The sequence below is a fragment of the Macaca fascicularis genome, chromosome 15 (assembly GCF_037993035.2).
Source record: "Macaca fascicularis isolate 582-1 chromosome 15, T2T-MFA8v1.1".
In the NCBI taxonomy this organism is placed as follows: domain Eukaryota; kingdom Metazoa; phylum Chordata; class Mammalia; order Primates; family Cercopithecidae; genus Macaca; species Macaca fascicularis.
Window position 1 is genome coordinate 11,477,047 of NC_088389.1, and position 16,290 is coordinate 11,493,336.

Genomic DNA, 16,290 nt, shown 5'->3' on the forward strand with positions numbered 1-16,290 from the left:
TGGGGTGATGGAAATGCTGTGGAATGAGGTAGTGGTGATGGTTGCACGGCATAGTAAATAAAACCATGGTACTAAAAACCACTGAGACGTACACTTTAAAATGGTGAATTTCATGTTGTGTGAAATACTATCTCCATTTAAAAAATGTTACTTTAAAAAGAATAAATTTGATTAGCAACAAGTTAAGAAAGATGCCGGCCGGGCGCGGTGGCTCAAGCCTGTAATCCCAGCACTTTGGGAGGCCGAGACGGGTGGATCATGAGGTCAGGAGATCGAGACCATCCTGGCTAATACGGTGAAACCCCGTCTCTACTAAAAAATACAAAAAACTAGCCGGGCGAAGTGGCGGGTGCCTGTAGTCCCAGCTACTCGGGAGGCTGAGGCAGGAGAATGGCGTGAACCCGAGAGGAGGAGCTTGCAGTGAGCTGAGATCCGGCCACTGCACTCCAGCCTGGGTGACAGAGCAAGACTCCGTCTCAAAAAAAAAAAAAAAAAGAAAGATGCCTAGGAAAACATGAAATCTTCAGATACTTTTACAAAAATGAACCCGTTTATGGTTGCACTCTGGAAGGCAAATGTGATCTGAGGGGTGCCATAGCATGGTAATACCCAACATTAGTTTTATTCTTTATGGTAAGGTTTTGCATTTAGGTGCAGTTATAATCTGTATTTTATTATATATATAAAAGGTGAAAACACCAGAAGCTCTGAGTGAAAGGGTGGGCTTGTTGACCATTGGCACTTCATTAGGAAGCCCCACCCCAATGTCTTTTTTTCTTTTTTCTTCAGATGGAGTCTCACTCTGTTGCCCAGGCGAGAGTGCAGTGACCCGATCTCGGCTCGCCGCAACCTCTACCTCTTGGGTTTAAGCATTTCTCCTGTCTCAGCCTCCCAAGTAGCTGGGACTACAGGTGCACACCACCACACCCGGCTAATTTTTTTTTTTTTTTTTTTTTTTTTTTTTTTGAGTCGGTGTCTCATTCTGTCTCCCAGGCTGGAGTGCAGTGGCATGATCTTGGCTCACCCAGCTCCGCCTCCTGGGTTCACGCCATTCTCCTGCCTCAGCCTCACAAGAAACTGGGACTACAGGCGCCCACCACTGTGCCCAGCTAATTTTTTGTATTTTTTAGTAGAGACGGGATTTCACCGTGTTGGCCAAGATGGTCTTGATCTCCTGACCTCGTGATCCACCCACCTCGGCCTCCCAAAATGCTGGGATTACAGGCGTGAGCCACCGTGCCCGGCCCTAATATTTGTATTTTTAGTAGAGACGAGGTTTTGCCATATTGGTCAGGCTGGTCTCAAACTCCTGACCTCAGGTAATCCACCCGTCTTGGCCTGCCAAAGTGCTGGGATTACAGGTGCAAGCCACTGCACCCAGCCTATCAGTGTCTTTAGTCTTTATTTTTCTTGTCAGGTCTCAGTTCCCAAAAAAGAATCATCAAATATTTTACCTGGGAAGTGTAGGCATGGCAGGGAGCTGAGTGTGGGAAGAGGGCTGGGATAGGAGTCAGGGAGGAGAGGTGTTCAAGCATTTGGTATATACACATTTACTTTTTTTTTTTTCTACATAGTATCCTCATCCTTCTTGCTGTCACCGAGGTCAGAGACTGCTTATCCTTTCTAGAGACAAAATCTCTTGTCATTTTTTGCTGGGATGAAGGAGCAATAGTTTCCTTCCAGCCATCCTTATAGAGGTCTGTTGCTTCCCAGTTGGACTTCACATTCTTGGACTTGCTAAGTTAGTTCCATTCATCTCTCTGCTTTGCAGCTTCCAAAGTTTGGTTACTCTTGTCTCTTCTTCTGTCCTTTTTGTTCTAATTGGTCAGTGCTGTTTTTAAAAATCTCTTTGGTGTTTTAGTGGGGTTTCAGGAGGGAAGGAAATGGTGTATGTTCAATCTACTTTGAAGTTACACCTTTCTTTTTAACCATACAAGTTCAGCCATCTTGTTTAATCATTCCTGGTTTATACAGGCCAGTAATTATTGGTTGTATTAAGATGCCTTGTTTAATTTTAGTTTTTAGTCTTTGTAATAAGCTGTGGGCTGTGGCGTCAACTGCAATTCTGAACCAAGAGTTACACCCTATTCCTGTTGTAATTTGATGCAATTTTACTTTCACTTTGTTAATGGGATGCTATAGGTTGTACAGATTTTTTTTTTTTTTTTTTTTTCTGTGACGGAGTCTCACTCTGTCACCCAGGCTGGAGTGCAGTGGTGCGATCTCGGCTCACTGCCAGCTCTGGCTCCCGGGTTCACGCCATTCTCCCTCCTCAGCCTCCTGAGTAGCTGGGACTATAGGCGCCTGCCACCAGGTGTCCGCCACCACATCTGGTTAATTTTTGTTTTAGTTTTTGTGTGTTTTGTTTTTTGAGATGGAGTCTCGCTTTGTGGCCCAGGCTGGAGTGCAGTAGCCGGATCTCAGCTCACTGCAAGCTCCGCCTCCCGGGTTTACGCCATTCTCCTGCCTCAGCCTCCCGAGTAGCTGGGACTACAGGCCCCCGCCACCTCGCCCGGCTATTTTTTTGTATTTTTTAGTAGAGACGGGGTTTCACCGTATTAGCCAGGATGGTCTTGATCTCCTGACCTCGTGGTCTGCCTGTCTCGACCTCCCAAAGTGCTGGGATTACAGGCTTGAGCCACCGCGCCCGGCTGTTTTTGTGTTTTTAGTAGCGACGGGGTTTCACTGTGTTAGTCAGGATGGTCTCAATCTTTTGACTTCATGATCCGCTTGCCTCAGCCTCCCAAAATGCTGGGATTACAGGTGTGAGCCACCATGCCCGGCATAGACTTTTTTTTAGGAGGGTTACCAAATTTGGTTTATATCCTATTTAGAACCTGAAACATAGATTTAATTATTTGGTTATGTTTATTGCAAGTGGAACATAGTGACATTACATAGAATTATCCCTCACAAAAGAGAAGTGAGAACAGATTCAGCTTTTAGAAATGAGTCTTTTGTATATTGATGTGACTGGAAGATTATTTTTTTTGATCGCTGTATTTAACACATGAAAGTGTTAATTGGATACATGTGCACTGTTTTGCCAGGGACCAATTTTTTTGCAGTCAGTTGTGGCAAATACTCTTTTATTTTAAAACTTAGATGTGCTTTCTGTTTCCTGCAGTCCTCTACTGGTACCTCTATTGTGTAGCGGTCACTGTAGGTTGCCTGGACAGGGAGCAGGCAGGCAAGGAGTACTTTTCTTGGGCACCAACTTCGATTCTCAGTGCCCAGTAGGGAGATGGCTCTATTTCTTTAGCCAATTTCAGACAAGATTGGGTGAATTTAGGGTGGTATGGCTATAGACGCTTTGGCTAATTTCAGATTGTAATCAGTTCTGTGGAGGAAACAGGCCAATATGATGAATTGTTGTGAGTGGCGATATTGGGAGGCTGCTCTTGAGACCTGGCTGAGATCCAGAAGAAGAAAGTATTGTTCGGGAGGTGGGGTAGAATGTCAAGAATGTAATGCCATGAGATGGGAACTGAGTCTTATGAAGAAAGAGATTAGGCTGGTATGGCTGAAGTAAAGTAGCTGATAAGGGGTAAAGAGAAATGAAATAAGATTGAAGAAATAAGAGTCAGATACAGCCCTGTAAGCCGCAGGTTGATGTTTCATTCTCAGTTCAGTGAGAAGGTACTGAAAGCTTTTTATTTGGTTGTTCATTTAGACTGGGGGAATAGTAACATAATACCAGTTGACGTTTTTTACACACCATTTGCTGTTGCTATGTGGAGAGTAATCTGTGGAAAGGTAAGCATAAATGCAGTTGACCAGTCAAGGGGCTACTATAGTAGCCCAGGAGAAAGATGGTGGTGGCTTGATTTGGGTGGTAGCTGTAGAAATGGAGAGGAATTCAAGATATTGGGGGTAAATTTTAGAGAGAGTACTTAGAAGACTTGGTGATAGAATTGAGGGGGGAGTTTAAGAAGGGAGGATGATTCTGAAGTTTTTGGCTTAAGCCTCTGGTTAGATTGTGATGCTGTTTACTTGATGTCAAATGATCATGGGTTAATGGCCCTCTCTTTTGGGAGTGACATTGCTGAAGCCAGGGAGTGTAGTTGAAGATGTTAAACTGATACATATTGTGAGAAACTCTGGGGCAGCCTAGGATGTGATTGGGTTCTTGGGATGGGAAGGAAATAGTAAGTAGAGCAGACTAGAATTCCTATAGATGGGAATTAAAGTAGAAAGGAATTTCTTAGGTTTTCGCCCTTTTTTTCTTCCCCTCATTACCCTGGGCTAGAGTACTACCCTTATGTTACTTTGTGGTGCAGGGCAGGAAAGTTGCAGCTAGCTCATATCTGCCAAAAGCAGTGGGTAGCATTAGGGTGGCATTGTATCCCAGCTCCTATGAGGAGTAATTAACAGTGGATATAGTTGGATTGCTTGGTTCTTGGAAGTTCACTTGTTCCCTCCCATCCCTAAGACTGAATTACTGTAACCAAGGAAGTCAGAATTCAGAAAGGTAAGTATCAGGATAGACTTAGAGATTATAATACTGAAATGCTTATTCCCAGAGTTGTATCCCCATGACTCTCTACCCTACTCATCAGTAGAGATACAGAAGCTAGGTGGTGCTAGGCTATAGCCACTTGTTCCTGCAGTGTTCCTTTGTAGCTGATGTGCCTGGTCTCCCTGGGGAGCATGCATTCAGAGGGGAACATCTGCATTTCCTGTCTGGAGTATAGTCACTATAAGAGAAAAGTAACAAACCAAACAATGTGGAGCAGATAAAGCAAAATTATTGGAATAGTCAGAATAAGATTTAGCTATAAGCATATTAAATATCTCAAAGAAAGAGCGTGGTGGAAACATGAAGCAAGAAGGAAAAACCATAAAGAACGACAAACAGGAGCTGGTTGGGGATAGAGGACACAATAGTTAGAGAACTCAGTAAATGGAGTGGCTAGTACATGGATACAACTGAAGAATGTATAGGCAAGCTAGAATGTCCACTCAGATTCCCACAAGTTATCACAAAAGGATAGAAGCAGAAAATAGAAAAAGCAATAAAGTGGATAGAGAAGTGTTAATATATGTGTAATAAGGATCTCAGAGGGAGAGAAAAAAAGTATAAGACCAAGATTTTCTTAGAGGAGTCGAGAGTTGAGATTGAGAGGGCTTTTAATGCCAAAGGAATATAACTGAATGAGTGTATACATAAACAGCTATATCGAGACCTTTAGAATGTATTTTAAAATGTAAGTTCCGGGAACAATGTTACCTGCCAGAAATAAAAAAAGGCTAGAAAGGTTTAAGATGAAAAAATGGAAAAAGATGGCCAGGTGCAGTGGCTCATGCCTGTAATACCAGCATTTTCGGAGGCAGAGGCCAGAGGATCGTTTGAGCTTGGAAATTTGAGACTAGCCTGGACAACAAAGTGAGACCCCGTCCCTTTTTTAAAATAGGAAAATTACACGGCAAACAAACATGAACCAAAGAAAGCTGGAGTTGCAAGTTTACAATCAACATTTACTTTAACATGAGAACAATTCAGAGGGGCAAAGACACTAGATACCAGTAAAAGGAACAGTTACCCAAGCGTATACAATTGATTGTGAACGTATATATATAATAATTCAAAATAGACGAAGCAACAATTGATGGAACAGTTGTAGATAATGACAGCTGCTGTAGATATTCAGTGATATAGTTCATTAAAATGACAAAAATGGAGCAATGAATAATTGGAAGAGACACGGTTCTGATCATTTGCAGATGACCTACATAGAAACCCCAGTAGCATCAATATTTGGGCACGAGATGGATGTGCAAAAAAATAAGTCGTGTTCCTCTGTAGCAGCAGTAGCCAGTTAGAAAATATGAAAGAAAATATCATGGTAACTGGAACTGCATACCTGTTAGTAATTAGTCTAATGAATGCATGAGACATTTATGGAAAACACTTTAAACTATTTTAAAGGTGATGAAGATGTTTAGTCTTTTTTTTTTTTTTTTTTTTTGAGACGGAGTCTTGCTCTGTCGCCCAGGCTGGAGTGCAGTGGCTGGATCTCAGCTCACTGCAAGCTCCGCCTCCCGGGTTTACGCCATTCTCCTGGCTCAGCCTCCGGAGTAGCTGGGACCACAGGCCCCCGCCACCTCGCCCGGCTAGTTTTTTGTATTTTTTAGTAGAGATGGGGTTTCACCGTGTTAGCCAGGATGGTCTCGATCTCCTGACCTCGTGATCCACACGTCTCGGCCTCCCAAAGTGCTGGGATTACAGGCTTGAGCCACCGAGCCTGGCCCGATGTTTAGTCTTTTGTTCAAAATGGAGAGGTGCTATGTTCATGGATGAGACAGCTTCACATTGTAAAGATGTGAGTTCTTTCTGAATTCATTTATAAATTTGATGCAGTTCAAGTTAAAATCCCAGTAGGATTGTTTTGAGGTGATTGATAGACTTATTTTAAAATCTGTAAGGAAAAGCAAAATGTATTATAATAAAATCACTTTGAAAAGAACAGCATAACTAGGGCATGGGGGGAATGATACTTGCCTTATCTGCTATGAAGCTGTTTCAAAGCCGTAGTGATAGACACATATGAGAGTGGCACAGGGCAGGCAGATAACCGGAGAAACAGTGGGAGTCTCTTTGGCTCCTAAGAAGGAACTCTTCCTTCTTGCATATGTGTCAGTGTTAGATAAAATGAGATAAATAGGACATCACAAATCAGTGGGGAAGGGATAGGTCATTAGAGGAAACTGGCCTACTTCACTGGGAAAAAACAAATTAGGCTAAGATTCATACTTTATAGCACGTAAACTGGTTAAATCATATGTTTGGAAAGTAAAACTAAACAAATTGAAGAAAATATCAGAAAACATGTCAGTTTAGGTGATGAAGGTAATCATAAAACCAAAAAGCATTAGCCACATTAATGGATTAATGAATATTAATGGATTTTATTCTGTCAAAGTTAATGTCTTTTTAGTGAAGGACTCTATATTTGGAGTCAACTGATAGGAAGAAGAGAGTTTTAAAACATTCCTCAACTGGCAAGAGGTTAGTAGCTAAAACACACAAAGCACTTTTGTAAATCGACAGCAAAAAACGGAAATCAGTAGAAGATGGACAACAAATAGTTTGCAGAAGGGAAAACTTGGTGTTAATAAGTATATGAAGTGTTACTGAAAGGAGGAAAGGAAGTTAAAATAACAGGTGAGGAAAAGTTTGTGATCCTTTATGATCTAGCAGTCATCCCTGCATAGACTCACTAGAAGAACGTATACACGTCTTCCCATAAGGGATCTGTCTTGGATGTCATTTATAGGATATAGAGTTGGAGCTGATTAAAAGGATGGATGAATAAAATGCTGTTTCATACTAAAGAGTACTATGTGAGTCAGTCCCAGAAGACTTAAAAGTTGGTTGAAAACACAAAACACCTAGTTTATAGTAGAATACTATTTGTCTAAATCTCTCTCACACACAGCCCTTCTGGATTTTTCAGTTATACTAACACAGCTATAGTGGATACCTAGGGTGGAGGTTGTCATGGAAGTGGAATCAATCAGGGATACAGGAGAAATCAAATGATGAGGGCCTTGCATAGACTCTTGACAGTGTGTCACGAACTGGAGATTTGGATTAGCACTACCTGAGATGGGTAAGGAAAAATAACAGCAAGGAGGTCATCATTGAGTCTGATGGGTGGGCGATTTTTGTGCAGCAGTGGTTAAGTCAGAAACCAGATGTAAAAGAAGTGAGTGGAAGGAGTGTTTTGAAAACATACACGTTGATGGGGAGCAGGAAAAGGGGGGCACTAAGCTAAATGGTCATTTGGAGACAAGGAAGGGTTTTATTGTTGACAGGGTTTTCTTAGAGCAAATGCAGTATATATGCTCATGGGAATGAGCAATGGGCAGGAAGAAACTGATGCAAGAAAATGGATAATTCTAGGAATTTTAAGTCCTCAAGGGAAGAGGGATCCAGGACAGAAATCAGAGAGTTTGCCTTAGACTTCTGTAATGAAAGGGGACAGGACATGGAAATGAATGTCAGTTCCTTTGTCTGTTTTGGGGTTTGTGTTTGGCTGTCTTATGTAAGGCAAGGACAGTCTTGGTTATTGGGAGCCAGTGCTGCAGGAACTTCTTTGCCCCAGTGAAACAGCTGTTGTTCTAATAATGTAATTTTTTGGCCAGGCACAGTGGCTTATGCCTGTAATACCAACACAGGAAGGCCAGGGCAGGCGGATCATCACTTGAGGTCAGGAGTTTGAGACCAGCCTGGCCAACTTTGGTGAAACCCCGTCTCTACTAAAAATACAAAAATTAGCCGGGCATGGTGGTAGGCACCTGTAATCCCAACTACTCAGGAGGCTGAGACAGGAGAATTGCTTGAACCTGGGAGGTGGAGGTTGCAGTGAGCCGAGATCGTGCCACTGTATTTCAGCCTGGGCAACAGAGCAAGACCCTGTCTTAAAAAATAAAAAATAATAAAAATAATGATAATAATTTTTTAAAGATAATTTTCTCGGGATCACACACACACAAAACCTCATTATAACCAAACAGTGTATTTAGTCTTTGTGGAAATATTTTTATCAAAACATAATATTTATTTGATCTGAAAAATGTTAAATTACTAAATTATTAGGAACAGCCAGTTTTGTAGAATAATCTATTCTTAGTTACTGGGGAAAAAGAGAACTCAGACCTCCTTTGAAGATGAGCCCTGACTATCTGTCTTTCCTGTCTGGAGTGGGAAGAACAGGGACATAGTTTGCTTCTTTGAAGTGATAGTGCTTTGTGAGATTGTTACAACATTACCACTGACCTTTAATACTTGGAAAGCTAGCCGGACTTGGTGGCTCACATCTGTAATCCCAGCACTTTGGGAGGCCAGGGTGGGTGGATTACCTGAGGTCAAGAGTTTGAGACCAGTGGGCCAACATGGTGAAACCCTCTCTCTACTAAAAATACAGAATTTGGATCAGGCGTGGTGGCTCATTCCTATAATCCCAGAACTTTGGGAGGCCAAGGCGGGTGGATCACCTGAGGTTGGGAGTTCAAGACCAGCCTGAACAACATGGAGAAACCCTGTCTCTACTAAAAATACAAAATTAGCCGGGCGTGGTGGTGGGCGCCCGTAATCCCAGCTACTCAGGAGGCTGAGGCAGGAGAATCACTTGAACCCAGGAGGTGGAGGTTGTGGTTAGTCGAGATTGTGCCATTGCACCCCCACCTGGGCAACAAGAGTGAAACTCCGTCTCCAAAAAATAAAAAATAAAAAAGGTGAGCCGGGCGTGGTGGCGCATGCCTATCGTCCCAGCTAATGGGAGGCTGAGGTGGGAGAATCACTTGAAACTACGAGGCTGAGGTTGTAGTGAGCGGAAATCATGCCATTGCACTCCAGCCAGAGCAACAAGAGTGAACCATCTCAGAAAAAAAAAAAAAAAAAAAAATTGGAAAACCACTGTATATTTATCTCTGTTCAGTGTATTCTGAATGTTCTTATGTTCAGAGAGCTTGTTTTCTTTTTATTGTTTATTTTTTACAGCAGCTGACACCTTTTGAAAGGAGTAGGTTTTCTGGCCGGGCGTGGTGGCTCACGCCTGTAATCCCAGCACTTTGGGAGGCCGAGGTGGGCGGATCACAAGGTCAGGAGATCGAGACCATGGTGAAACCCCGTCTCTACTAAAAATAGAAAAAATTAGCCGGGCGCAGGGGCGGGCGCCTGTAGTCCCAGCTACTCGGGAGGCTGAGGCAGGAGAATGGCGTGAACCCGGGAGGCGGAGCTTGCAGTGAGCCGAGATTGCGCCACTGCACTCCAGTCTGGGCGACAGAGCGAGACTCCGTCTCAAAAAAAAAAAAAAAAAAAAAAGGAGTAGGTTTTCTAACCATCTGCATGATTTTTCATCCTCTGAACCTAGTTGATTACTTTTACCTTTGATAATGCTCTGATGGACCACAAACGTACACTTGTTTGTACTTTGAACAGTTATTTAGTGTGAAACTACTAGCTCATGTAATTTATGATTTCTTAATTTCCCAGGGCCCCATGAGTTATGAAACAGATAAACCTGTAACTGCATCAAATATACAAAGCTGTGAATTATGTTGTATATTGAGTATCTATTCATTAGGACTTTTTACCTAGCTAAGTTTCTCTTTGATAACTCTGGAATTTCAGTTATCTTTAGTCGATCATTATAGCTTGACTATAAGAGATCCACTTAATCTCTGGCTCGTGGGATTGCTGTAGAAGTTAATATTAGGCCCAAATAATAGGATCTTCCCTCCTTTTTCCAAGATGGAAACTATCTGGGATCTTCTGGGTACTCTTAGGTAAATCCCTTGTGACAAAATTTTATTGATCCAGTTTTTTAATCTTTGTTGTACACACTAGGATGCATTTTAACAGCTTTATTAAGGTATACTATACCATAAAAGGTACCCTTTTAAGGTGTATAATTGAATGGTTTTTTTTTTTAAGTAAATTTACAGTTGTATAGCCATCACCACAACCCAGTTTTAGAACATTTCCATTGACCTAAAACAATCCCTTCTGCCCATTGGTAGTCATTCTTCATTCCTACCCCTAGCCCTGGGCAAACACTAATCTCCCATCTGTCTGTAAATCTGCCTCTTCTGGAAATGTCACATACATAGAAGTGTACGTATGTGGTCTTTTGAATCTGGCTCCTTTCATTTCATATAATCTTTTTGAAGCCCATCCATGTTGTAGCATTTATTAATAGGCCATGGCTTTTTATTGCCAAATGAGATTCTGTTGTATGGATATAGTACATTTGCATTCACAGCTGATGGACATTTGGGTTGTTTCCAGGTTTTGGTGATTGTAAATAATGCTGTGAACGTAGAATGTGCTTTTGATGATGATTCTATGGAGTTGCCTTACTGTAGGGTACTCTGGGTGATACAAACTGATCATGACTATCATGGTCGAGAGTCTGACCGTACTAGCGGATAACACAGATTCAGTATTGTTTTGTTCCCTGTCCATAGCATAACCCTTGTGGAGTCTTAGTCGGTTAACCAGTGCAGAAGCAGTTCAGCACCAGTAATCTTTGATGATAAGTTTCTTCAGAGGAACTGAAGGCTGGTTGTTGATTTAAATACTTAATGACTAACTGTTACATTTAGACAAAACCCTTCTTAGGGCCCAAAAGGTAATATATTTGTTAGTTTTTTAAGAAGTGAAAGCTGGCCGGGCGCGGTGGCTCAAGCCTGTAATCCCAGCACTTTGGGAGGCCGAGACGGGCGGATCACGAGGTCAGGAGATCGAAACCATCCTGGCTAACACGGTGAAACCCCGTCTCTATTAAGAAATACAAAAAACTAGCCGGGCGAGGTGGCGGGCGCCTGTAGTCCCAGCTACTCGGGAGGCTGAGGCCGGAGAATGGCGTGAACCCGGGAGGCGGAGCTTGCAGTGAGCTGAGATCCGGCCACTGCACTCCAGCCTGGGCGACAGAGCGAGACTCCGTCTCAAAAAAAAAAAAAAAAAAAAAAAAAGAAGTGAAAGCTAATATGACTTTTTTATACTAGTAGTCTTCCTAAATTTGGGATTGGGAAGTCTTATTTCTCAGAAGATCCTTAAGGATACTTCTCAGTTTGGAGCTTTGACAAATTGGAAGATAGGTATAGAGCATTTTATAAACTGGCAGGATGACATGTTGGTGAGAAATCCCTAAGGTTTGCAACAAATCTAGGTCCTTTTGGACTTGTGAGCTAGCTGACCTGGTTGGGAAGTAGCATTCTACCGGAGCTGTCCCGCAGTACATTATGCACTGCTGGAAATGCTCCACGTCTGCGCACAGCGGAGCAGCCACAGATGGCTGTCGAGCTCTGCAAGTGTGACTAGTTTGACTGAAGAACAGAATTTTTATTTTTTAACATTTTAATTAAATGTAAATAACTAAATGTAGCCAATGGCTACTGAATTGGACAGGACAGTTCCAGATAATTTTATTAACCCACTGCGAATCAGTTTTTAGTTTCTGTCACCTAGATTCTAGGTTCTGGATTTTACTGTTGCTTAACTTTGGAAAATGTTACTATTTAGCATCACTTTCCAGGAATGTTGCTTTCTTAATTTGCTTTTGTGCTTTGTGTAGGTGGCGCAGGAATGGCTCAACTCTCCAAATAGAGAGAATTTCTATCAGTTGCAAGTACGAAAATTTCCTGCCGATTATATAAAATACTGGGAGTTTGCGGGTAAGTTTTTTCTTATGCAACTTGGAATATATGATATAATAATTTGGGATTTCTAATTAAGAGGAGATAGCATTATTTGAATTTAGGGGGACACAAATTTTCTAAGCTGAATTTGTGACTACTTAGAATATGTTTTAAGTCTTAATGAGGATAGTTGCTGGGACAATTACGAATGTAAAATTCATTATTTTTTTCCCACTCTGTGGTTAGAATACTACAGGCTGAATTGTCAGTGGAGGCTGGTAACGGGAGAGAGGGTGAGTGGAGGGCTTTGGTGGGGGTGTTGCAGTAATAGTCTTTACAGATTCTGAGTAAATCTTCCTGGCGTCTCTTTTTTCATTTCATGATTGATCTGAACCACATACCACTTTTATATACTAGTTATAAATACACCAAACATTCAGAACTCTTTAAAATAAAATGAATAAGTCCTCTTTTTACCCCCAACCCCCATCCATCCTACTCTGTAGATGTGCTTAAAAAAAAAAATGAGGCTGGGCGCAGTGGCTCACGCCTGTAATCCCAGCACTTTGGGAGGCCGAGGCGGGCGGATCACCATGTCAAGAGATTGAGACCATCCTGGCCAATATGGTGAAACCCCATCTCTACTAAAAATGCAAAAATTAGCCGCGCGTCGTGGTGGGCGCCTGTAGTCCCAGCTGCTTGGGAGGCTGAGGCAGGAGAATCACTTGAACCAGGGAGGCAGAGTTTGCAGTGAGCCAAAATAGCGCACTGCATTCCAGCCTGGCAACAGAGCGAGACTGTCTCAAAAACAAAGAACAACAGCAACAACAAAAATTATATGTTATATTGTATTATATACTATATTCTTATAGTAAAGCTAAAGAAACTAAAATCATAAGATATATTTATTCTTCATTAAGTGAAATGGATCATCATAAAGGTCTACATCTTTATCACTGTCACGCTCAGTAGACAGATGAAGAGGAGGAGGGATTTGTCTTACTCTCTCGGGGGTGGCAGAGATGGAAGAAAACTATGAATGAGTGGACCTGCGCACTTCAAACCCATGTTGTTCAAGTGTCAGCTGTGCATTGAGATACAGTAGCCACAAAGCAGAAAGAAAGCAGGTGTTTGGTGGGACCATATCATTTTCACACATGGTTTAGTAACAGTGTGCCATTTTTATTAGGGAATGATGAGAACTGTCCTAAAATCTAAGTTCCTAGATACCAACCAAGGGGCAGCCTCTCAAGTAGATCTTTCAAAGGATAGCATGCCTGCTATGTTAACTCTTTTTTGCATAGCATGTTATGAATAATGCTGCTGTAATCACCCATGTATCTCTTAGTGTTCTTCTGAATGTATTTTTGTTCAGTTTATATCCAGAAGTAGATTGTGGAATATTAGGATGTGTATAAGTTCAACTTCAGTAAATAATGCCAAGCCTGTTGTATAAAATTATATTCCACCAGCAATGTATGAGAAGTTGCATTGTTCCGTGTCTTCAGCAACACATTTGTATAGATTGCTTTGAGATTTTTAGCTATTGGGCTGTGTGTATTGATGGTGTTTTATGGGCTTTTGTAATGTCCTTATTAGGGAGATTGAGCATCTTTTCATGTATTTAGTAGCTGTCTTAGTAACCTCCTTTGGAAAGTGCCTGTTCAAGGCTTTTGTTCATTTTCTGTTGTCTTTTTTTCAGTTGATTTGTAGGAGTTCTTTATATAATCTGGGTAGAAGTCATTTCCTCATTTTGACTTGCATTCTGACTCTTTTTAGTGATGTCTTAAAAATTCCTTTTTCATTCTTATTGAGAATTGCTTATTTGAACATAGTAAATACATCAGTCTTTTATTGTTAGTGCTCTGTGTCCCGTTTCTTAAACAGAGTAAGAAATCTTTCTCTGCTGCAGGTTGCAAATTACATTCTCTTGCCTTCCTTTGCCCCCATCCCCATCACCCATGGATCAGGATCTCTCTTACCTTCTAGAACAAAGGTTAGCAAACTACAGCTTGCAGATCCACCTACCCCATGTATTGTTTTTGTATTGCCCTAGGGTACGTATTTTATGTTCTTTTTTTTTTTTTTTCCCTTAAATGTAGAGATGGGGTCTTGTGCTGTTGCCCAGGCTGATCTCAGACTCCTGGTCTCAAGTGATCCTCCTGCGTCATCAACCTGCTGAAGTGCTGGGATTACAGGTGTGAGTCACCTCGCCCAGCTGGTTTTTACTTTTTTAAAGCTTTATAAAAAAGAGAATGTAACAGGCATTATGTGTAGTCCCACAAGCCTATCTGGCCCTTTACAGAGGAAATTTGGGAACCCCTTTTCTAGAAGCTTTGTTGTTTTGTTTGTGACTGAGGTATGTGGGTTGGGTTCCTTTTTTTTTTTTTTTTTTTTCCCCCAAGTAGAGGTCTAATTATCCCAGTGCTATTTATTGAAAGACCATTTGTGCTTCACTGCACTGCTATGTTTGTTATGAGTCTAGAGTCCTCTTAATGTCTGGGCATCAGTCTGTTCTTCTTGAGATCATTTGCCTACCCTTGTGCTTATATCACATTGTTTACTTTATCTAGCTTTATATAAGTTTTAATAACTCATAGAGCAAGTCCTCCTACCTTGTTTTGTTTTGTTTGTTTTTTGTTTGTTTTGTTTTTTGAGATGGAGTCTTGCTCTGTCGTCCAGGCTGGAGTGCATTGGCACGATCCTGGCTCACTGCAACCCTCTGCTTCCCAGGTTCAAGCGATTCTCCTCCCTCAACCTCTCGAGTAGCTAGGACTACAGGTGTGCACCACTATGCCTGGCAAATTTTTGTATTTTTAGTAGAGACAGGGTTTCACCATGTTGGCCAGGCTGGTCTCGAACTCCTGGCCTCAAGTGATCTGCCCATCTTGGCCTCCCAGAGTGCTCGTGTGAGCCACAGTGCCTCACTCCCTTCTACCTTGCTCTACTTTTTGAGTGCTTTGGCTATTCTTGGCCCTTTGTATTTCCGTATAAATTATAGAGGAAAAGAAGTGGAAATTTGGGAAGAATTGACAACTTTTAATACTTTCTAATTCATGAATAAGGTATATGTCTTCAATTACTTGGGTTAAATTTTTCTCAGTGTTTTCAAGTTTTCTGTGGAGAGGTTTTGCATGTCATCTCTTGTTGGTCATTTGTAACTATGTTAGTGAGTATCTCTAAAAAATAAGAAAAGTAACAGTCATACCTAAAAAGTTACCAGTAATCCCTTCATATCAGTCAGTGTTCAGATTTTCAATTATCTCATAACACTTTTTTTCAGCTTAAGATCCAAATTAGTCCACCCAAAGGCAAGTTAGTCCACCCAGTGGCATTACTTGATAGGTCTTTTTGAACTAGAATTCTCTCATTTTCTTCCCTTGCAATTTTTTTGTTGAAAAAATTGAGAAAATTTTGTAGAGTTAATCATGGTCTGGATTTTGCTGATACCGCATCCCCTTGGTGGTGTTTAGAATGTCTGTGTCCTCTGTGTGTTTCCTATAAATTGATAGTTGGAGCTAGAGAATTGATCCAATTCAGGTAAATTTTTATTCGGTTTTGGCAAAACTGTTTTATAGTTGGTCATATGTTCCATCAGCAGCAGCAGGTACATGATACCTAGTTTATTTTTCTGATAATCACAGCTGCTTGCACTTAGTTATTAATTCATTAAAGGGAGCAAAATGGTGACACTTTAATTATTTTATGTTAGCTGGAATACTTCTCTAGAGAGAAAATTCTCTACTTCTATTTGGTTACTCAGTAGTATAGTTTATAAAGGAAAGGCAGTATAAATACTTGACGCTTGATCACTTTTCAGAATAATGAGTTTAATTCACTAGTAGTCTGGGTGCAGTGGCTCACGCCCTGTAATCCCAGCACTTTGGGAGGCCAAGGTGGGCAGATCACCTGAGGTCAAGAGTTCAAGACCAGCCCGGCTTGTCAGCAAAACCCCGTCTCTACTAAAAATACAAAAATCAACCAAACATGGTGGCGCGTGCCTATAGTCCTAGCTAATAGGGAGGCTGGGGCAGGAGAATTGCTTGAACCCTGGAGGCAGAGGTTGCAGTGAGCTGAGATCATGCCACTGCACTCCAACCTGGGAGACACAGCAAGACTCCTTCTCAAAAAAGAAAAAAAATT

At 41.5% G+C, this 16,290-nt stretch overlaps 1 protein-coding gene across 21 annotated transcripts in view; it reads left to right on the forward strand.

Moving 5' to 3' along the window:
* Positions 1-16,290, forward strand: part of SETX (senataxin) — a 101,272-nt gene that overhangs the window by 35,966 nt on the left and 49,016 nt on the right. For all 21 annotated transcript variants that reach the window (XR_012424215.1, XR_012424213.1, XR_012424214.1 and 18 more), the window contains one exon: positions 12,084-12,183. Coding sequence is in view for 17 of the 21 variants with exons in the window: in XM_074016182.1 (XP_073872283.1) it covers positions 12,084-12,183 (100 nt within the window). In the remaining 4 variants the exon portion in view is untranslated. The remainder of the gene's footprint in view (positions 1-12,083; positions 12,184-16,290) is intronic.